The following is a 23,239-nucleotide window of genomic DNA, read 5'->3' as shown; positions in this document are numbered from 1 at the left end:
AGGTGGTAGCCAGACTCTTCTGTGCAGACAGTCCATGCTCTGCTGCTCCAGGTGCTTCCCTGGCAATGGCTTGCAAGTCCTGAGACAAAACAAGATCTGCTCATGACCTAGAAGGGTGGTGCAAGACTGCAGTACTCCGTTTCTCCTCTTTTCCTTCTCAGTCTTTCCCACCAGAATCCACACCATGTCATTGTTAACTTTACAGAACCCCAGAATCAGAAGGTGGGAGATGTCTACAGGAGCTGTTTGGCAGCTCACTGAAGATGCCTCCCTAGAACAGAACTGGGACTGGCCTAAAAAGACTCAATTGTTACTTTTTGTTTACTAAGCAATGAAATGACCTCCAAAACCAGAGCAGGAACTGAAGTTCTTGGACACTGCTCACTTCCCACACAAACCACTGCCACCCACACAGACTCTTTCTGCTACGTAAGCCAGTGACATGGCCACTGAGGCACCCACAGCAGCTCTGGGGATGGCACCAAGCTGTGTGCTCTGCTGGACCCAGCCAGAGGCACTTGGCCAGGCTGGAGAGGTGGGAGCAAGCTAACCTCAGGAAGTTCACCAGGGCCAACTGCAAGGTCCTACACCTGGATCAGTGCAATCCCAATCACAAATCCAGGCTGGGAGAGGAGTGGCTGAGAGCAGCCTGCAGGAGAAGGCCTTGGGGGTGCCAGCTGGTGCCAAAGTGCCCAGCAGCCAGCACTGGTGGCTGGCAGCACAGAGGCAGCTGTGTGCTGGCTGCAGCCAGAGCAGGGAGAGCAGCAGCACAGGGAGGGGATTGAGCCCTTTTGCTCTGGTCTAATCAGACCCCACCTGGAATCCTGAGTCCAGATCTGGTGTCCCCAGGATGAAAGGGACATGGAGCTGCTGGAGAGGGTCCAGAGAAGGCCACAAAGATGATCTCCCCTCAGAGAAGCTCCCCTGTGGGGACAGGCTGAGAGATTGGGGCTGTTTAGCCTGGAGAGGAGAAGACTCTGCAGAGATCTTAGAGCAGCCTGCCAGTGCCTGAAGGGGACCTACAAGCAAGCTGGGAAAGGACTTTTTCCCAGGGCTTGCAGTGGTAAGGATGAGAAGGAATGGATTGAAGCTGGAGGAGGAGAGATTGAGACTGAAGAATAGGAAGAAATACTTTCCAGTGGGAGTGGTGAGACTGGCACAGGCTGCCCAGGGAGCTCACGGATGCTGCCTCCCTGGAGGTGTTCAAGGCCAGCCTGGATGAGTCTTGGAGTGAGCTGGGCTGGTGGGAGGTGTCCCTGCCCATGGCAGGGGGGTTGGATGAGCTTTAAGGTCCCTGGCAACTAAAGCACCCTATGAACCTAACCAAAGCCAAGGGCACTCATGCTCTGTGACCTACCTACGAGCCACAGCTTGAAGGTGGCTCCTATTCAACTCTGATTAATTCACAGAATCAGGCAGGGATGGAAGGGATCAGCCAGTTCCAACCCCCCTGCCATGCCCAGGGACACCCTACCCTAGAGCAGGCTGCCCACAGCCTCAGCCAGCCTGGCCTTACCCTTCCCAACTACCCTCTAGGGTGAAAGCTGAGGATGCAATTTAACTTGATTGGTGACGGCAGCAGACTGAAGGTAGGACTGCCAGAACAAAACCAACTCAGAGAATTGCCTGACACAAAGCAATCTGTGTCCTGCCTACTCCCAGTTTACCCTAAATATATCTGCCTCCTACCTTTGCATCTGTATGAGACACACTTGCACCCCAGAGCAGAGCCCAGCGTTCAGCTCGCTCTGAAGCGCCTTGGGAGCATCAAAATGCACAGAAGGACAAAACTGTGACACTCACTTTTGGTTCTGCTGTCCACTTCTGCTTTTGTTGGCTCCTGAGTGGCTGTGGCTGGAGGTAATTTCTTCCCAACAGTCTGGAAACAATAAAACCAACAACCCAACGTTATTGGACACCACAATAAAGAGCTGCCACGGAAATCCCAAAATCAGGAGTAGGAAAGGGGACAGTAAAGACAATTAAGCTGCACTTAGGTTAGTTTGGGGGTGGTTGTTAGCCTCTGTTTTAATTACTGTTAAAGAGTTCATTCAAGTGTGACCCTCACTGGTTCCCTCCTAGAAAAGGAGCTCACCAACAGCTTTAAACAACAGAGTTTCAGTAGCCTCTTAACACAGTTTCAGGAGTTTCATAGCTTGACTGCCTATGTGAGTAAATCATTTAAGGCAAGGGGCTCTTCAGTACCAAAAGCAGAAGTGAAAGAAGAGTGGATGAGAAAATCCCCTGCTTTCTGTCCCTCCAGGGAGTATTCATTTCAGTCCCTCTAGACTGAGTGGGATTTGAAAGCTCAGATGCTTCCAGCTTCTGTTTTCAGCCAGCATCTTATTTACAGAGGAGTTCTCCAATGAGCAATCAGCAGCCTCAGAATGGGAAGCTGAAAGCAAAGAAAGATTATTTGCCCCCAGCAAAGCAAATAGAATTGGTGATACTCATCTTTATCAGAGAGTCAGATTGATTTGGGTTGGAAGGGACCTCCAGAGAGCATCCTGTCCCACAGCCTGCCAGGGCAGCAGCAGCCAGGGCAGGGCACACACAGCACAGCCAGGGGGGTTGCAGTGGCTGCAGAGAAGGAGACTCCACAGCCTCTCTGGGCAGCCTGCTCCAGGCCTCTGCCACCCTCACAGCCAAAAAGCTTCCCCTCCTCTTGCCCTGCCACCTCCTCTGCCCCAGCTTGCCCCCAGTGCCCCTTGTGCTGCCCTGGGCCAGCCCTGAGCAGAGCCTGCCTGCGTCCTGCCCACACTGCCCTGCACAGCTTGGGCACAGCACTGAGGGCAGCCCTCAGGCTGCTCTGCTGCCAGCTGCCAGCCCCAGCTGCCTCAGCCTGGCCCCACAGGAGATGTTCCCTGCCTGCAGAGCTCTGGGGCTCTGTGCTGGACTCTCCCAAGCAGTTCCCTGAGCTCCTTTGTGACCTGAGTGGCCCAGAGCTGGACAAATATTCCAGCTGTGGCCTCAGGATGAGCTGTTCCATGAGCCTGCCTGGCACTGAGGTCAGGCTGACAGGGCTGCAGTTGTCTGGCTCCTGATCAGGCTGCCCACAGCCCCCTGCAGCAATGGTACCATTTGCAGGCTCCAATTCAGCATTAGCTTCTCTCTTGACCAGGAAGAATCCTTTAGTCCATCTGCACTGGGTGAATGAAATTCCTTCCTGCTCCCCCAGGAGGATGGAGCCTCTCCAGGCTGCAGCTGCCACGATCCAGGCTGCAGCATCCATCTGTTCTGATCTCTCACTTCTACAGCAAGTGAATGAACCTTGCACGCTCTGCAGAGGCTTTTCACTCACTCCAGCAGCAGTAAGGCAGGCAGCACAGCTACTTCTAGCTCAGAAATGCAGGACAACAGGGAATGGCTTTTGCTGATGCCTCCCTCAGCTCTGGAGCCTGCACTATAGGAAGGACTTGGACCTGATGGAGTGGGTGCAGAGGAGGGACATGAAAAAGATCAGGGCTGGAGCACCTCTGCTGTGAGGACAGGCTGAGGGAGCTGGGGGTGTGCAGCCTGGAGAAGAGAAGGCTCCAGGCTGACCCAAGAGCAGCCTGCCAGGACCCACAGGGGCTGCAAGCAGGCTGCAGAGGGACTGTTGGCAAAGGCCTGCAGGGACAGGACTGCAGCACTGCCTGATGAGGAGAGGCTGAGGGCCCTGGGGCTGCCCAGTCTGGAGAAGAGAAGACTGAGAGGGGATTGAATCAATGTTTATCAATAGCTGAGGGCTGGGGGTCAGGAGGGGGGGACAGGCTCTGCTCACTGCTCCCTGGGATAGGACAAGGAGCAATGGATGGAAGCTGCAGCACAGGAGGTGCCAGCTCAGCACAAGGGGAACTTCTTGCCTGGCAGGGTCCCAGAGCCCTGGCACAGGCTGCCCAGAGAGGTTGTGGAGTCTCCTTCTCTGGAGCCTTTCCAGGCCTGTCTGGATGTGTTCTGTGTGCCCTGAGCTAGACTGTGTGCTCCTGCTCTGGCAGGGGGATTGGACTCAATGATCTCCTTGGGTCTCTTCCAACTCCTAATATCCTGTGGGCCCATGACAAGGGACAATGGTTTGCAATAAGAGCAGAGCAGCCTGAGCTTGGCTGTGAGGAACAAGCTCTGCACCAGGAGGCTGCTGCAACACTGCAACAGGCTGCCCAGGGAGGTGTTTGAGCCTCCATCTGTGGAGCTGTTCAAGGTGAGGCTGGCCAGGGCTGTGAGCAAGCTGCTCTAGTGGAGAATGTCCCTGCTGGCTGCAAGGGGGGTTGGACTGGATGCCCTTTGGAGGTCCATGTCCTTCCTGTCTTGAAGGTGCATACATCAGTCTGCTGCTTTTTGGCTGAGCAGTGCATGGCAAGTGGCCCAGCACCCAGCAGGCAGCAGCAGCCCCTATCTGACTAGCAGGCACTGTTGCACCAGGACTTCCCTGGAGGTGTTGCAGCCAAGCCTGGCTGGGGCACTTAGTGCCATGGCCTAGATGACTGGATAGGGCTGGGTGCTAGGTTGGGCTGGATGAGCTTGGAGCTCCCTGCCAGCCTGCTGGATTCTATGATTCCTTCCCAGGAGCTAAGTCTTCTCCCCTCTTCTTTGTGTTTCATGGGGAAGCTTTCAAAAGCACTTAGCTGGCAGGGCTGTAAGAACACAGGCTCATGCCCAGAGCATTTCAGAGCTCATTTAGAAACACAAAATGCCACTGGGACTTCCTAGAGACACAATGGTTTGGGCTGGAAGGGATCTCCAAAGGTCACAGAATCAAGCAGGTTGGAAGAGAGCTCCAAGCTCATCCAGTCCAACCTAGCACCCAGCCCTATCCAGTCAACCAGTCCAACCCTGCTGCAGCCAGCTGGGACAACACAGAATCAGTCAGAGCTGGAAGGGACCACAGGGATCATCCAGTTCCAACCTCCTGCCACAGGCAGGGACACCTCCCACTAGAACAGGTTGCTCAAGGCCTCATCCAACCTGGCCCTGAACACCTCCAGGGAGGTTGTGGATCACATTGGGTGATTCTGTGCTCCACAACCTCCCTGGGCAACCTGTGCCAGTGTCTCACCACCCTCACTGCAAACAACTTCTTCCTAACATCCAGTTGCAATCTCCCCTCTGCCACTTCAAACCCATTCCTCCTCCTCTCATTCCCAGACCTTGTCACTAGTCCCTCCCCAGCCTTCCTGGAGCCCCCTTCAGACCCTGCAAGGCCACTCCAAGGTCTCCTCCAAGCCTTCTCTTCTCCAGGCTGCAGAGTCCCAGCTCTCTCAGCCTGGCCTCAGAGCAGAGCTGCTGCAGCCCTCTCAGCATCTTTGCAGCCTCCTCTGGGAGGAAAAAGCAGCTCAGAAAACTTTTTAGCCTTATTTTCACACAGAGTTTAACATGACTTCAGCTGAGAAAACCCAAAGTTGAGATAAATCCAACAAGTTTCTGCTCCAAGCCCCCAAACTATCTGCAAATCATTAACCACTTCACTTGGTGCTTCCTCATTTACAACCCTGGGGGTTGCCTCCACTTTTCCTTGCTGTCTCTTGAAGCAAAAGGTAATTTCCAGTCAGATTTTATCATCCCAACATCATTTTCTCCCCCAAAAATACCTGGTATGAGTTTGCTTCATTTGGACAAAGCACTTCAACCATCACCTCACTCAGAAGAGTAAATTCATTAGTAAAGAGCCACAGAACCACAGAATGGGCTGGGTTGGAAGGGACCTCCAAAGGTCACCCAGTCCAGCCCCCTCTATTTAAGCAGGAGAATCCTCAAGTTGCTCACAGCTCCTCCTCTTTTTCTTTTTGTGTCCCAAAAAGTGCATTTAGAATCCTAGAACCAGGCAGGGTTGGAAGGGAGCACAAGGATCAGGCAGTGCCAACCTCACTGCCATGCCCAGGGACACCCTACCCTAGAGCAGGCTGCACACAGCCTCAGCCAGCCTGGCCTCAAACACCTCCAGCCATGGGGCCTCAACCACCTCCCTGGGCAACCCCTGCCAGCCTCTCACCACTCTCCTGCTCAACAACTTCCTCCTCCCCTCCAGCCTCACTCTCCCCACCTCCAGCTCTGCTCCATTCCCCCCACTCCTGCCACTCCCTGAGAGCCTACAAAGGATAGGAAGCAAAACACCAACCCAGGAGTGAATTTCTGTGTACTAAGCAGCCACTGGATAGAGCACCACATCCTAGAGCCAGTGCAGCTCCTCTTGCCTCACTGTGAAGTGAGATTACTTCTTTAGAGGAAGAAAATCAAAACTCAATCACCTAGAAATCAAAATTTCTCTCTAAGTTCAGTGGCCAAAGAGTCTGAGAGGAGGAAAAAAAAGCAACTAAGCTAAGCAGAGCCTGGACACAGTTATGTTTTCCCCCCCAGATACCCCCCTCTATAGCAGAAATGTCCTTCAGGATCCTCAGCACTCTTCTTACTTCTTTCCTTTTTACCTGCCCAGCACCTCCAAAGCCTGCAGAAGTCCACAAGCAGCCTGCAGCTGAATCCTGTGCTCTGAAGAATCAGTATTAGAAGGAAAGTTTGAAGCAGCCACAGAACAAAACCCAACTCCCCAAAAGCAATACCTCCTCTCCCATTGTCAGGCTGAGCTGAGCTGCCTCCCAGCAGCCCAAAGCTGCCAAGAGCAGCCCTGCAGTCCTGCCCCTTCCTTGCATGAGCTCAGCTCAGGGAGAGCCCAGCCCTGAGACTGACTCATGCTGAGGCCAGCCCTGGGAAACAAAGGTTCCACTTGTTGATTTTGCAGCAAACCAGCAGCTCTCCTACCTCTGCTTACAGCCAGGGAGAACTTCCCTCCCCCTCCCCAGCCAGCCTGCTCTCTTCTGCAGCTGGAGACTGAGAGCTGGGGGGAGATGAGGAGAGCGACCTGGGGCTGCTCAGTCTGGAGAGGAGAAGACTCAGAGGGGATTTGATCAATGCTTACAGTTCTCTGAGGGCTGGGGGTCAGGAGGGGGGGACAGGCTCTGCTCACTGCTCCCTGGCACAGCACAAGCAGCAATGGATGGAAGCTGCAGCACAGGAGGTTCCAGCTCAGCACAAGGGGGAACTTCTTGCCTGGAAGGGTCCCAGAGCCCTGGCACAGGCTGCCCAGAGAGGCTGTGGAGTCTCCTTCTCTGGAGCCTTCCCCAGGCCTGTCTGGATGTGTTCCTGTGTGCCCTGAGCTAGGTTGTGTGCTCCTGCTCTGGCAGGGAGTAGGACTGGATGAGCTCTTTGGGTCACTTCCAACCCCTGACATCCCCTGAGCCTGGGATCCTGGATGTGATCCTGTGTGATCTGGCATGGGAGATCCTGCTCTGGCAGGGGGTTTGGACTGGATGATGTCTTTGGGTCCCTTCCAACCCCTGACCCCCTGTGAGCCTGGGAGAGGCAACAGCAGCAGGGATGTAAGCACCTTTTGTGAACACCCCAGGCAAAAGCCTGGCAAACAGCTCTCTAGGAAAAGGAGGTCATGACAAAGCCTGAGCCTCTCTGTTAAAACAAACCCACACTGAACCCACCCCCACCACAACCCCCAAGCAAAGAAACAAAACCACGAACAACAAACCCCAAACAACAAAACAAACAAAAAGGAAAAAAAAAAAAGAAACAAACCCAAACCCAACAAAACCTCAACAAAAACCCCAAGCTAAGAGCTCAAAGCAACATCAAACCCCAAGGATCCAGAACTCTCCCCCTAAAATCAAGCCCCAACCCCCACAGTGACCTCCACAAACCAGCCCAACCCCTCTGCAATGTCATGGCATTTATGGCCTTGGTTTGGCTTTTGTTTTAGCAACCAGAAATGGTCACAGAGGCTGAAGTACCACTGGGATGCCCTGTGAAAAACCTTAGCTGCTCTTGATGCTGCCCCTTCACCAACACTCAACTTCCAGAGGACTGGGAAAGAGGAGGGCAGGTCCAGGAGAAGCCACCAAGATGATCAGAGGGCTGTGGGGATGGGCTCAGAGTTGGAGCTGTTCAGCATGGGGAAGAGAAGGTTCTGGGGAGACCTCAGAGCAGCCTGCCAGTGCCTGAGTGGGCGACAGGAAAGCCAGGAAGGGACTTTTGGCAAGGGCTGGGAGTGCCAGGATGAGAGGGAATGGATTGAAGCTTGAGGAGGGCAGATTGAGGCTGGAGAGGAGAAAGAAATTCTTTCCAGTGAGCCTCACTGAACAGAACAGATTCTCCACCTTGCTTTAGGGAAGGGCTTCTGCTACTACCAATAGATCTTACACCACTCTGCTTCTATCCTAAGGTGTTCTTCAAGCAGCTCAAGTCAGGAAGAAGTCAAAATTCTTTCAAGCATATGCTTGCTGAGGTCCTTTCATACAGCCAGATCTTTGCTGAAGGGAGACCAACATGGGAAGCTCTGTGCCATGGACAGCAACCACCCTGCACACCTGAGAGTCCAAAAGCAGGAAGGGAGACCAACATGGGAAGCTCCTGGCATGGATAACAACCACCCTGCACACCCTGAGAGTCCAAAAGCAGGAAGGGAGACCAACATGGGAAGCTCCTGGCATGGACAGCAACCACCCTGCACACCTGAGAGTCCAAAAGCAGGAAGGGAGACCAACATGGGAAGCTCTGTGGCATGGACAGCAACCACCCTGCACACCTGAGAGTCCAAAAGCAGGAAGGGAGACCAACATGGGAAGCTCTGTGCCATGGACAGCAACCACCCTGCACACCTGAGAGTCCAAAAGCAGGAAGGGAGACCAACATGGGAAGCTCTTGGCATGGACAGCAACCACCCTGCACATCCTGAGAGTCCAAAAGCAGGAAGGGAGACCAACATGGGAAGCTCTTGGCATGGACAGCAACCACCCTGCACACCTGAGAGTCCAAAAGCAGGAAGGGAGACCAACATGGGAAGCTCTTGGCATGGACAGCAACCACCCTGCACATCCTGAGAGTCCAAAAGCAGGAAGGGAGACCAACATGGGAAGCTCTTGGCATGGACAGCAACCACCCTGCACACCTGAGAGTCCAAAAGCAGGAAGGGAGACCAACATGGGAAGCTCTGTGGCATGGACAGCAACCACCCTGCACATCCTGAGAGTCCAAAAGCAGGAAGGGAGACCAACATGGGAAGCTCTTGGCATGGATAACAACCACCCTGCATACCTGAGAGTCCAAAAGCAGGAAGGAAGACCAACATGGGAAGCTCTTGGCATGGATAACAACCACCCTGCACACCTGAGAGTCCAAAAGCAGGAAGGGAGACCAACATGGGAAGCTCCTGCCATGGACAGCAACCACCCTGCACATCCTGAGAGTCCAAAAGCAGGAAGGGAGACCAACATGGGAAGCTCTTGGCATGGATAACAACCACCCTGCACATCCTGAGAGTCCAAAAGCAGGAAGGGAGACCAACATGGGAAGCTCTTGGCATGGATAACAACCACCCTGCACACCCTGAGTGTCACAAGCAGCACAAAGCACAGTGTGGGTGACCTCCCTGGCCAAAAGCTGTTAGTGCAGATGGATGGGAAAGCTGAACCATGGCACCAATACCTGGACAGCTCTGTTCAGGCAGCCTGAATGTTTCCAGTCCAACCTGAGAAACCATGGAAGCACAGAGGTGCAGTGAGCTAGCAGGGAAGGGCAGGAAGGAGGCAGGAGATGGAGTCACTCTTCACCTGTGTTGCACAGCTGAGTGACTCACCAGGCACTCCCTGGCAGCCAAGCCTCTCCAATCCATTCCTCTCCTGAAACTCAGCTTGGCATTTCCCATTCTGCACCCTACAGCCAAGCCTTGCTTTGAGTGAGCCTGCCCCAAAAGGGGCAAGCTGCTTTCCCACTGCCCCTCCTTGCACAAACCAAGCAGCTTTTCATTCTCTTTCTTCTTCTTCCTGAAAGTTAACTGCACCAGAAAGAAAAGGTAAGATGGTTCAGGTTGGAAGGGATCTTGAAGATCATCCAGTTCCAACCTCCCTGCCATGGAGGGAAGGGAAGGGCTGGAAGGGGTCTTGAAGATCATCCAGTTCCAACCTCCCTGCCATGGAGGGAAGGGAAGGGTTGGAAGGGATCTTGAACATCATCCAGTTCCAACCTCCCTGCCATGGAGGGAAGGGAAGGGTTGGAAGGGATCTTGAAGATCACCCAGTTCCAACCTCCCTGCCATGGAGGGAAGGGAAGGGTTGGAAGGGGTCTTGAAGATCACCCAGTTCCAACCTCCCTGCCATGGAGGGAAGGGAAGGGTTGGAAGGGGTCTTGAACATCATCCAGTTCCAACCTCCCTGCCATGGAGGGAAGGGCTGGAAGGGATCTTGAACATCATCCAGTTCCAACCTCCCTGCCACCTCCCACCAGTTCAGGTTGCTCAAGGCCTCATCCAACCTGACTCTGAACGCCTCCAGAGAGGGAGCAGCCACAGCTGTGCCAGTGTCTCCCCACCCTCACTGGGAAGAATTTCTTCCCAACCTCCAGCCTCAATCTGCCCTCCTTAAGCTCAAAACTGTTGCTCCTCTCATCCTACCACTACAAGCCCTTGTAAGAAAGTCCCTTCTCAGCCTTTTTGTAGTCCACTTCAGGTCCTGGCAGGCTGCTCTTAGGTCTCCCTGAAGCCTTCTCTTCTCCAGGCTGAACAACCCCAGCTCCCCCAGCCTGTCCCCATAGCAGAGGGGTTTCAGATAGATCATTCTGGTGGCCCTTCTCTGGAGCTGCTCCATCAGGGCCATGTTCTTCCTGCACTGAGGGCTCCAGAGTTGGATGCAGCACTCCAGGTGAGGTCTCACCAAAGCAGAGTGGCAGAATCACCTCCATCATCCTGCTGCTCACACTTCTTTGGATGCAGCCCAGGCTGCCACTGGCCTTCTGGGCTGCCAGCTCACACTGTCCAGCTTCTCAACCATCAGCACCCCCAAGTCCTTTTGATGCAGAGCTGCTGCTCAGTTTCAATTTGTAAGCAAGTCAATGTTTCCCCCAGTGTTCATCTCAGGTCTTTGTTTTGATACCACCTAGACCAAAGCCATGAATTCAATGCTTTCACTTTGCATAATCCCCTTGAACAAAGCCAAGGTGGCTTCTGAAACCATCCTTTCTGTCATCAAAGCTGTCACCACATTCAGGTACTGAATGCCAAAGGCTCTTTGATTTTTTTTTTTAAGTATATAATGATAGAATCTGCCACATGCAAGCATCAGGAAGCTTTGGGTGCAATGATGGCTGCACCCAAAGAGTGGCTGTCAATGGCTCCATGGCCAAGTGCAGGCCAGGGACAAGCAGAGTCCCTCAGGGATCAGTCCTGGGACCAGTCTTGTTCAGCATCTCTGTGGTGCCATGGACAGAGGCACTGAGTGCAGCCTCAGCAAGTTTGCTGCCCACACCAAGCTGTGTGGTGCAGCAGCCAGGCTGGAGGGCAGGATCCATCCAGAGGGACCTGGGCAGGCTGCAGAGGTGGGCACAAGCCAAGCTCAGGAGGTTCAGCAAGACGAAGGGCAAGGTCCTGCAGCTGGGTGGAGGCAATGCCAAGCACCAATGCAGGCTGGGCAGTGAGTGTCTGGAGAGCAGCCCTGAGCAGAGGGACTTGGGGGTGCTGCTGGAGGAGAAGCTCAGCAGGAGCCAGCAGTGTGCACTTGCAGCCCAGAAAGCCAAGCAGAGCCTGGGCTGCAGCAGCAGCAGTGTGGCCAGCAGGGCCAGGGAGGGGATTCTCCCCCTCTGCTCTGCTCTGCTGAGACCCCACCTGGAGTCCTGCATCCAGCTCTGGAGCCCCTGGGACAAGAGGGCTGTGGAGATGCTGGAGAGTGTCCAGAGCAGGGCCAGGAGGATGCTGAGAGGCTGCAGCAGCTCTGCTGTGAGCACAGCCTGAAAGAGTTGGGGCTGTGCAGGCTGGAGCAGAGGAGGCTCCCAGGGGACCTTCTTGTGGCCTTCCAGCATCTGAAGGGGGCTCCAAAAAAGCTGGGGAGGGACTTCTGAGGCTGTGAGGGAGTGACAGGAGTGGGGGGAATGGAGCAAAGCTGGAGGTGGGGAGAGTGAGGCTGGAGGTGAGGAGGAAGTTGTTGAGCAGGAGAGTGGTGAGAGCCTGGCAGGGGTTGCCCAGGGAGGTGGTTGAGGCCCCATGGCTGGAGGTGTTTGAGGCCAGGCTGGCTGAGGCTGTGTGCAGCCTGCTCTAGGGTAGGGTGTCCCTGGGCATGGCAGGGGGTTGGCACTGCCTGCTCCTTGTGCTCCCTTCCAACCCTGCCTGATTCTAGGATTAATCATGATGTGAGTAACTGAGAAGCTTCAAACCCTCTCCAGCCTTGCTCTCTAAAGTGCTATTCTGTTTTTAGAGGAAAAAGAGGCCAAGCAAACAGCTGGAACTAGAACCAGCTGAGCAAACCTTTGAGCAAAGCAAAAGTTCCTGCAGGCAGGCTGAGGTCTCCCTTCAGTTCATTTTCATCCATGCAACAAAAAGAAGAGAAAGCAGAACCTTGCCCAGAGAAAGATCAGGACTAAGAGCCCAAAAGCTTCAAGTTTGGGCCAGACTTTAGAACCTGGGGATGGCAACTGCCAACACCGAGAGAGAGAGAAGGAGGAAATGGCACATACCTTATCTACTGGCACAAAGTCATTTTCCACTTCTATTGACCTTGGTCGTAGCTTTATAGGTTTGTCTTTGAAGATATCTCCAAAGCCAACCCCCTTGACCTTTTTGGGCTGGATTGTTGTGCCTCCGTTGGCCCCTTCCGACTTCGTGCTGCCGGAGTCACCACCGTCGCTCTCAGAGCCTGCAGCGTCCTTCAGGCCTGTGAAATGGGAGGGATGGAAGAAGGGTTCTTAGGTGTGAAGCTCACTGCTCTCCCCTGGTGACTGGAAGATGATTCCTGCCAGCATCCTCTCAAGGAAAACCACAAGGAACAGGTAGGGAAGATGCTCTCTGTTCCATGCGAGCCCTTCGGAGCTTCTGAACTCAGCCTGCCTTGGGGGAGCAGCTGGAACTTACACCAACCCCACAGCATGCACACTCCATGCCTGAGGAATGGCCATTCCTTGAGCACTGAGAAAACCTCTCTCCTGCAGACAAAACCCTTTGGAAGAGAACCCAACAGACACCAAGAGCTACACTCAGCTGTGGGGCAGCCTCTGTAGAAAGCCCCTGGGAGCTAAGAAGCAGCCAGAGCAGGCACACTCTGCCTTACATCTGTGTGACTGCTACCAAGCCAATTCTGCAGTCAGCACCTACAGCTACGTTATCTGGCTGGGAAATGAAAAGCTGAGAGCTGCTCAGACAAATCTGCAATCCAGGGAGCTGCAGAATGTGCTCTGGGCTGCAAGGGAAAGCTCTCTGCGGCGCAGCCAGCCCCGGAGAAATGCAGCACCCATGCAGGCTGCCCTCCAGCAGCACAAGCAGCCCAGGCTCACATCCTGCTCTGCACCCTTCTCTCTCAGGGAACAGGAACATTTACCTGCACCTCTCTGCAGAGCTCTGCTCTCTGAGTGGCAGAGGCCAGGGATGCGACCTGACCCTCTCCATGTGCCACGTGAGGCATCCTCACCTTCTCCTACCGCTTGTTCCTTGGGAGGAGACACTGTCCTAGACCCACACAACCAACCAGGCTGGAACAGAGCTCCCAGCTCACCCAGCCCAATAATAGGTGCAACTGGATGAGCTTGGAGGTCCCTTCCAAGCTGGTTGATTCTATGAACCTAGCACCCAGCCCTGCCCAACCAACCAGACCATGGCACTCAGTGCCCAGCCAGGCTTGGCTGCAACACCTCCAGCCACAGCCACTCCACCACCTCCCTGGGCAGCCCATTCCAGTGCCAATCACTCTCTCTGACAACAACTTCCTAACAACATCCAGCCTAGACCTGCCCTGGCACAGCTTCAGCCTCTGTCCCCTTCTTCTGCTGCTGGCTGCCTGGCAGCAGAGCCCAACCCCACCTGGCTACAGCCTCCCTGCAGGCAGCTGCAGGCAGCAATGAGCTCTGCCCTGAGCCTCCTCTGCTGCAGGCTGCACCCCCCCAGCTCCCTCAGCCTCTCCTCACAGGGCTGTGCTCCAGGCCCCTCCCCAGCCTTGCTGCCCTGCTCCAAACACCTTCCAGCACCTCAGCATCTCTCTGCAATGGAGGAGCCCAGAGGTGGACACAGCACTCCAGGGGTGGCCTGAGCACTGCTGAGTACAAGGGAAGAAGAACCTCCCTTGTCCTGCTGCCCACACTGCTGCAATCTCCTTTCCTCCTTTCAGGCAGTTGTAGAGAACAAGATCTCCCCTTGGCCTCTTCCCTTTGTCCAGGCTAAGCAGCCCAAATTCCTTCAGCTGCTCCTCATAGTACTGTGTTCTCTAGGTCCATCCTCAGCTCTGGACATGCCCCAGCACCTCCATGTCCTTCTTCTAATGAAGGGTTACAAACTCATTCATAAAGTAATTTAGAGTCACAGAACCAGTCAGGGCTGGAAGGGAGCACAAGGATCAGGCAGTGCCAACCCCTGCCATGGCCAGGGACACCCTACCCTAGAGCAGGCTGCACACAGCCTCAGCCAGCCTGGCCTCAAACACCTCCAGCCATGGGGCCTCAACCCCCTCCCTGGGCAACCCCTGCCAGGCTCTCACCACTCTCCTGCTCAACAACTTCCTCCTCACCTCCAGCCTCACTCTCCCCACCTCCAGCTTTGCTCCATTCCCCCCATTCCTGGCGCTACCTGAAGTGGTTCTCAAGTGGCTGCATGCTCAGCAAAGGGTCTTATCTGGGGGCTCCATGTTGGACTTGGTGCTCCTGAGGGTCCCTCCCCAGCTGGCTGTTGCTGTGACTCTGTGTACAACTGGAGCGCTTCAGCCGCAGGAGGGTGCAGACCCAGCCCAAACCTTCCCACCAGCAGAAGTGCCCCACTGAAGCTTCCTGCCATTGAAACAGTTTCCTAGACCCTTTCAATCTTGCTTCCCACACTACAGAGACTGAGCCTAGGCACACACTGGCCATGCCTGCTGCTCCAGCACTAGTTCTGCCTAACGATGACAATGAGCTCAGTGCTTCAGGTGCCCCTGGCAGACACTGGCAGTGCCACAGACCTGCATCGCACAAGGCAAAGAAAGGAGACCTTCAGCCCAGTTCCACTGCAGTCAATCACAGAAGGTCAGGATCACAGCAACACCAGGAGCACCAAGTCCAGCCCAGAACCATTCCCTACAAGATTCACCTTCAACCACAGCCCCAAGCACCACATCCAAACACACCCAGGGTGGGTGACTCCACCACCTCCCTGGGCAGCTCATTCCAGTCCCTGACCACCCTCTCTGTGAAAAGCTTCTTCCTAATGTCCAGTCTAAACCTTCCCAGCCTTGCCTTGAGGCCATTCCCCCTTGTTCTGTCTCCAGTTACCTGTGAGAATTACAGAGAATTATCTGTTTCCAATTACCAACACCAGTTAGGGGCTGGAAGGGACCTCCACAGCTCATCCAGCCCAACCCCCCTGCCAGAGCAGCAGCACCCAGAGCAGCTCACACAGAACACAGCCAGCCGGGTCTTGGCTAGCTCCAGAGAGGGAGACTCCACAACCCCCCTGGGCAGCCTGTGCCAGGGCTCTGGCACCCTCACAGGGAAAAAATCCTCCTCATGTTTCCATGGAACTTCCTAAGCCTCAGCTTCCACCCATTGCCTCTTGTCCTGGCATTGGGCATCACCCAGCAGAGCCTGGCTCCAGCCTCCTGCCACTCACCTGCACATCTTTACCAACATGAATGAGGTCACCCCTCAGGCTCCTCTGCTCCCAGCAGCACAGCCCCAGCTCCCTCAGCCTGTCTCTCCTCATAACAAGGTGGTGAAGTCACAGGTTCAGTTTTGGGCCCCTCACTACAAGGACATTGAGGAGCTGCAGCATGTCCAGAGAAGGGTCCAGAGAATTGGTCTGGTGAGAAGAGGCTGCAGTGTGTCCAGAGAAGGGTCCAGAGAAGAGGTCTGGTGAGAAGAGGCTGCAGTGTGTCCAGAGAAGGGTCTGCTGTCTACAACTCCCTTAAAGGAGGCTGGAGTGAGGCAGGGGTTGGTTTCACCTCCCCAGTTGCAGGTGACAGGCTGGGGACTGAGTGGCTGAGAGCAGCCAGGAGGAAAGGGACCTGGGGGCACTGATAGATAGTAGCTGAAGATGAGCCAGCAGTGTGCCCAGGTGGCTAAGAGAGCCAATGGCATCCTGGCCTGCATCAGGAACAGTGTGGGCAGCAGGACAAGGGAGGTTATTCTGCCTCTGTGCTCAGCACTGCTCAGGCCACCCCTGGAGTGCTGTGTCCAGTTCTGGGACCTTCAATTCAAGAGATGTTGAGGTGCTGGAAGGTGTCCAGAGAAGGGCAACAAAGCTGGTGAGGGGCCTGGAACACAAACCCTATGAGGAGAGGCTGAGGGAGCTGGGGGTGTGCAGCCTGCAGAAGAGGAGGCTCAGAGGTGATCTTATTACTGTCTACAACTACCTGAAGGGACATTGTAGCCAGGTGGGGGGTGGCCTCTTCTCCCAGGCAACCAGCAATAGAACAAGGGGACACAGTCTCAAGCTGTGCCAGGGTAGGTATAGGCTGGATGTCAGGAGGAAGTTCTTCCCAGAGAGAGTGATTGGCATTGGAATGGGCTGCCCAGGGAGGTGGTGGAGGCACCGTCCCTGGGGGTCTTCAAGCAAAGCCTGGATGAGGCACTCAGTGCCATGGTCTGGTTGGTTGGATAGGGCTGGATGCTAGGTTGGACTGGATGAGCTCTCTTCCAACCTGCTTGATTCTATGATTCTATGACAGGACAAGAGGAAATGGGCTGGAAGTGTATCAGAGGAGGTTTGGTTTGGATGTTAGGTAAAATTTCTCTCCTGCAAGAGTGGCCAGGGTCTGGAGCAGGCTGCCCAGGGAGGTGGTGGAGTCCCCAGCCCTGGAGGTGCTCAAGAAAGCTGTGGATGTGGCACTTGGGGATGTGTTTTAATGGCCATACTGGTGGTCTCAGGTCAAGGGTTAGACTTCATCCTAGAGGCCTTTTCCAAGTAAAACAATTGCCTGATTTTGGCTGGGACAAGAGATGGGGAAGAGTGGCACAGAGCAGTCAGGTGCCTGAGCCCTGCTCCCTGCTCCTTCGCAGTGCCAGCTCACTTGGTGTTCCCCCAGCTTCAGCTCTCCCAGCAGTGTCTGGAGGAACTCTGCACTTCACAGAGAGGTTATTTTTGCTCTGTGGGTACGTAAGAGAGATGATTTTGCTCCAAGACACTGCAAGCAGAGCACACTGCTGCTCTGCCAGCTACAGCTCTTGGGAGAGCAACGCTCTGAAACGCACCCAAACAGATCAGCTCCAACAGGGACTCAAAAGAGACCACAACAGCAGACTTCATACACCAACGGCCCCAGAGCTGCTCTGGCATCAGACCAAGGCTCTAAATCAGGAAGATATTTAGGGCTGATAAAGGGCTGTGTAAACTAAAGCTGTTGAAACAAAAATAAACAGCTGGGGTAAAATTAACTCCACTCCAAGCAGGAAACAAATTGTTTCTAAGTGGCTTTAAATGGCAGGAAAAGGAGGGGATGCTCTGGGAGCTTTACAGAGCTCTCTGCTCTGAGCTGTTGTTTAGCTGTGTCACCTCTCTTCCCTGTTCTGGATTGGCTGCTCTGCAGAGAACTGGGCAAAGGAGGAACCACTCTGACAATGGACAAGCCAGGGATGCTCTGGCCCTCTGTGCACTTCTCAGGCTACACAGGATGTTGGGGGTTGGAAGGGACCTCTGCAGAGCTTCCAGTCCAATCCCCCTGCCAGAGCAGGAGCAGAGAATCCAGCACAGGTCACACAGGAACACATCCAGACAGGGCTGGGAAGGCTCCAGACAAGGAGGCTCAACAATCTCTCTGGGCAGCCTGTGCCAGGGCTCTGGGACCCTTACAGTAAAGAAGTTCTCCCTCACATTGAGGTGGAACCTCCTGTGCTGCAGTTTCCATCCCTTGTCCCTTGTGCTATCCCAGGGCACCACTAAGAAGAGTTTGTCCCCTCAGAGATTTATAAACACTGATCAGATCCCCTCTGAGTCTTCTCCTCACCAGACCAAACAGCCCCAGGTCCCTCAGCCCTTCCTCACCAGGCAGTGCTCCAGCCTCTTCAGCATCTTTGTAGCCCTCCCTTGGACTCTCTCCAGCAGATCCCTGTCCCTCTGGAACTGAGGAGCCCAAAGCTGAAACACAATATTCCAGGTGAGGTTTCAGCAGGGCAGAGTAGAGGGTGATGAGAACCCCTCTGGATCTGCTGGACACACTCCTCTTAATGCACCCCAGGATCCCCCTGCCCTTCTTGGCCACAAGGGCCAAGCCCTCTGTTAAGCCATGTGAAGGTCAGCACACAGCTGAGACAGTGCAAGGGAGCTGCTGATGCAGTCAGGCAGCCTGAGAAATGCCTGTCAACTCTGCTGCACAGAACACAGACCTGTGTAAAAGGAGCTCCCTGGGAGCTTTGTCTTCTCAGAAGGGCATCCTGGGGGGCATCAGGAAAGGTTTGTGCAGCAGAGCTAGGGAGGTTCTTCTGCCCTGTGCTCTGCCCTGCTGAGACTACAGCTGCAATACTGTGTCCAGTTTTGGGATCCCCAGTTCAGGAGAGACAGGGACCTGCTGGAGAGAGTCCATGGAGAGCCATGAGGATGATTTGGGGACCCGAGCATCTCCCCTATAGAGAGAGACTGAGAGCCCTGGGGCTGTTTAGGCTGGAGAAGGCTGAGAGGGGATCTGAGCAATGTCTGTCAATAGCTGAGGGGTGGGGGTCAGGTGGAGGGGGCCAAGCTCTTTTGGGTGCTGCACAGCAAGAAGCCAAGCAGCAATGGATACAAACTGGAACAGAGAAGGTTTCAGCTCAACAGGAGGAGAAACTTCTTTGCAGTGAGGGTGGCAGAGCCCTGGAGCAGGCTGCCCAGAGAGGTTGTGCAGTCTCCTTCTCTGCAGACTTTCCAACCCCACCTGGATGCATCCCTGTGTGCCCTACCCTAGGGGATGCTGCTCTGGCAGGGGGGGTGGATTGGATGATCTCTGGAGGTCCCTTCCAGCCTCTAAAGTTCTGTGATCCTGTGAAGGGAGGTGAAGGGAAAGATGTCCTGTCCTGTCCTTCCCTTTAGAGAGTGACAGCCTGGAACGCCTGAGTCACTGCTCTGAATGGCAAAGAGGATGAAGAACTGCAGCAGGGCAGACAGGAGCTGTGCTCCCTGCTTCTCCTCACACGCTGCAAGCACACAACAAACACCCACAGCCTACAACCACAGAACAGGTTAGGTTGGAAGGGACCTCAAAGATCAGCCAGTTCCAACCCCCTGCCACAGGCAGGGACACCTCTCACTAGAACAGGTTGCTCAAGGTCTCATCCAACCTGGTCTTGAACATTTCCAGGGAGGCTGTGGAGCACAGAATCACCCAGTGTGATCAAAGATCACATTGGGGGATTCTGTGCTCCACAGCCTCCCTGGGCAACCTGTGCCAGTGTCTCACCACCCTCACTGCAAACAACTTCTTCCTAACATCCACTTCCAATCTCCCCTCTGCCACTTCAGATCCATTCCTCCTCATCCTCTCATTACAAGGCCTTGTCAATAGTCCCTCCCCAGCTCTCCTGGAGCTCCCTTCAGACCCTGCAAGGCCACTCCAAGCTCTTCTCCAAGCCTTCTCCTCTCCAGCCTGCACAGCCCCAACTCTCTCAGCCTGGCCTCAGAGCAGAGCTGCTGCAGCCCTCTCAGCATCTTGGTGGCCTCCTCTGCACTGGCTCCAACACTTCCATGTCCTGCTTGTGTTGGGGGCTCCAGAACTGCCCCCAGGACTGCAGGTGGGGTCTGATGAGAGCAGAGCCAAGGGACAGAATCCCCTCCCTTGCCCTGCTTCCTACCCCAAGCCCTGCCTGTTGTTGAAGCCATCCCAAATACCATTCCATGGCATCACCAAGAAAATCACAGCCAGAAAGAAAAGATGCTGGGAGCTCATCATTACTGCTGGACAAAGCCAGGGTGAGAAACACTTTAAAGGTCAACAAATTCACACTTTCAAACTCCACATTTATGCCTCTATGCTATTTAACCACCCAGAGTGGTTAAATATGTCCCAAAGGCTGGGGCAGCCTCTCTCAACAGTAGCCATTATTTGTTATTCTCAGTGATCACAGAATCACAGAGACACTCAGGTTGGAAAAGTCCCTCAGGACCATCAAACCCAACCCAGAACCATCAAACCCAACCCAGAACCTTACTCTACAAGATTCACCCTAAACCACATCCCTAAGCCCCCCATCCAAACGACCCTTAAACACATCCAGAGTGGGTATCCCTTGAAGCATCATCGCCCTGTAATTAAACCTTTTGTCATCCCCTTGAGGTGTGGCTGATGGGCACAGCACAACACTTTCTTGCTGCAACAGCCCCAAGGCTTTTATGCTTGCACAAGAACTCATGCAGGGAGGAGGGAAGCGGTGCCCAGCACCAGGGAGCAGCATGCAGTAAGGGTAACACAGCACAAGCATCTTCTGCAGCAGCAGCAGCAGCAATGCAGGTGGCATCAAGCCAGAGGTTGGTGGCTTCATCTCATCCCCAGCCACTTCCCCAGGCGCTCTAAGAGTGAACTGAAACCATTCAGGAGCTCTACAAATTGCACCACCTTTGCCTTCAGTTTGCAACTGTTGTTTTACCACCAAATGCAGGAACATTTTATTACACGTGAAAGGACAAAGTAAGCAACCACAGGCAAAAAAAAAACAGGTTCCCTACCTGCCACTTACCAAAGCAAAGTCATTTGTGAGACCTGGGGAAAGCCACTTGGCAGTGGAAGTCCAAATCAATGAAAGCATTTAATGTCCTTCACCTTCGGGCAACACAATTCTTCCACCCCCAACCCCTTCCCCATCTGTTCACCAGAACACAGAATGCTTCTTGTTGCATTTCCCTCAGCCCATTTCAGCACCATTCTTTCCCAGGGGTTATTTTTTTCAGCCATGTGCTCCTCTTTGGATGCAGGTTTGGAAGAGGTGAAGTAAAAAAGCAGTCACTGTCCTCTCTTCATTGCTGCTAAAATCCACACTTGGGTTTCTCAGCCTTAAATAGTGTCAACAACATCACAAACACATCAACCACATTGAATTGTTGGAACTCTGACCAGTTGTAGTCCCTCAAGGATTGAGGGGTGAGGGAGGAAGGGGAAAGAAAAGGCAGGGAGGCAATAGAAAACACAATTAAGGTTACTCACGAATGCTCCTCTTTCACTGCTCCCTCCTGTCTCATCTTCTTCCTTCTTAGCTAATATCTATTACTGACAGCATTGTGGATCCACAGACAAGGAAAGAGGCAAATATCTGCCAAAGGAAGCACTGTATCTGCCCTGCTCCTCAGCTAGAGCATCTTTGAAGAAAAAGAAAGTGAAGGAAGAAAGAGAAATTAAGGCAGGAAAATCATGAGAAGTAAAAAGAAATAAATTAGAAATCCAAGAAGGAGGCAGGAGGAAGCTGCAGGATGAGAGAAGAGAGAGCTGTGACCAGCAGGATGACAACTCAAGTCAGTTTCGTTCTTGCTCTGTGTCTCTCTTCAGCCAGCAGAGGCAGCAGCAAAGAGTCTCTGGCAGCAGGGTTGATGAGCAGGGTGCCAAAGGAGTTGGAAGTGTTGCTGAGCAGAGCCTGGCACACCTAATGACCCAGAAAGCCATGGCAGCAGGAGCCAACCTTGCAGAGTCGAGTGGAAGGGGTCTCTAGAAGCAGCTACAGGCACTGACCCAACAGCATTCAGCTACTGCAGGGCTTGGCTAAGGAAGGAAAAACTCTTCTCAAGGCAGCAAATGTGAGATGGCTTTCAAAGGGGAAGTGTTCAGCACTGAGCACGGTTGGGAAGCAAAAAGCACCAAAGCTTGCTTCAGACCTGAGCACAGCTTTATGCAGTATGAGACAGGTCAACCCAAGCACCCTTTGGGCCTTGCTAATCTAAAGCTGTGAGTCTGAGCTTAGCTAATGGAGGCATCAGGAAGCTGCAAGCAGCACAGCTCTGTGAAACAGACATCCCAACCAAGAGCTCCCTGCAGTGCCTTGGGTGGCTTCCACGGGGCATAAGCACAGGGAGATCTGTCTCCAAGGCCAGAGGTCAGATCTGCAATGGCAGGAACTGGCCACACTTCCAGTGGGACTGCCTGGGAAGAACAGGAGAGTATGCAGGAAGAGAGCTGCCAACAGATAGAGCAGGAAGAGTAACAAACCCTCCTTTTGTATGCTGGTCCAGGAGATAAACCTCAGACAGCACCAACACCACCAACCCTCCCCCCAGTGAGCTGCTCTTGCACACTGCTCACTTCAGCTGCAGCTCCAAGCCAGTGGGCCACAAACACAGCTGGACATTTGGCCTCCTGAGCTGTAGCTTTACAGAGGAAGCAACATTCAACCTCTGCAGCATGGAAAACCATGCAAGACCCAACCAAGTGCCAAAGGAGGCAGCATTAATTAAGGCATCTCTTGTCAGCTTCAAAAGCAAAGTCTAGATGGGTGTTTGCTTTTAGCAAGGTGACAATCTGCTGCAGGCTCAGCTTCTTGCAGCTGGTTAGGAAGCCCATCTGGAGACACTCACCCAAGCAGTTGGCTGAAAGCTTTTTTCCTGGGCCATGGCACAACCATGGGTCTGTGAAGAACCAAAAGCAGAGACCTTGCACAGCTGGAGAGTTCAAATGTTCCTCACTTCACTTAGGCTCACCCAAGATAAAGGAGAAAGGCAAATACAACTCCTAATCAGATATGGGCTGGGTGTGGAGAGCAGCTTTCTCCTTTGAAAGGTGACATTAGGGCATCTCTGCCCAGAAAGACTAACACAAGATGAAGAAAGAAAGGTGACATTAGGGCAGACCTGACAGCTGATTGCAAGCCAGACCTTACAGAAAGGCTCCAAAGGCAGACCTGACAGCTGATTGCAAGCCACACCTTACAGAAAGGCTCCAAAGGCAGACCTGACAGCTGATTGCAAGCCACACCTTACAGAAAGGCTCCAAGGGCAGACCTGACAGCTGATTGCAAGCCAGACCTTACAGAAAGGCTCCAAAGGCAGACCTGACAGCTGATTGCAAGCCACACCTTACAGAAAGGCTCCAAAGGCAGACCTGACAGCTGATTGCAAGCCACACCTTACAGAAAGGCTCCAAGGGCAGACCTGACAGCTGATTGCAAGCCAGACCTTACAGAAAGGCTCCAAAGGCAGACCTGACAGCTGATTGCAAGCTAGACCTTACAGTCAGAGTTAAGTCCTACTACAAGAAGGATCTGGACATGCTGGAAGGTGTCCAGAGAAGGGCCACAAAGATGCTCAGAGGGCTGGAGCTGCTCTCCTATAAGCACAGGCTGGGGGACTTGGGGTTGTTCAGTTTGGAGAAGAGAAGGC

The 23,239-nt window shown here is 53.9% G+C and overlaps 1 protein-coding gene across 8 annotated transcripts in view; it reads right to left on the bottom strand.

Moving 5' to 3' along the window:
- Window positions 1-23,239, bottom strand: part of SH3KBP1 (SH3 domain containing kinase binding protein 1) — a 178,440-nt gene that overhangs the window by 58,275 nt on the left and 96,926 nt on the right. For all 8 annotated transcript variants that reach the window (XM_064152048.1, XM_064152049.1, XM_064152047.1 and 5 more), the window contains 2 exons: window positions 12,478-12,674; window positions 1,804-1,879 (listed from right to left, as the gene is read on the bottom strand). In XM_064152048.1, coding sequence (XP_064008118.1) covers window positions 1,804-1,879; window positions 12,478-12,674 — 273 coding nt within the window. The remainder of the gene's footprint in view (window positions 1-1,803; window positions 1,880-12,477; window positions 12,675-23,239) is intronic.

Source organism: Pogoniulus pusillus, chromosome 12 (assembly GCF_015220805.1).
Source record: "Pogoniulus pusillus isolate bPogPus1 chromosome 12, bPogPus1.pri, whole genome shotgun sequence".
NCBI lineage: Eukaryota > Metazoa > Chordata > Aves > Piciformes > Lybiidae > Pogoniulus > Pogoniulus pusillus.
Note: the sequence above shows the minus strand (reverse complement) of the source record. Positions and strands in the feature narration are given on the sequence as shown.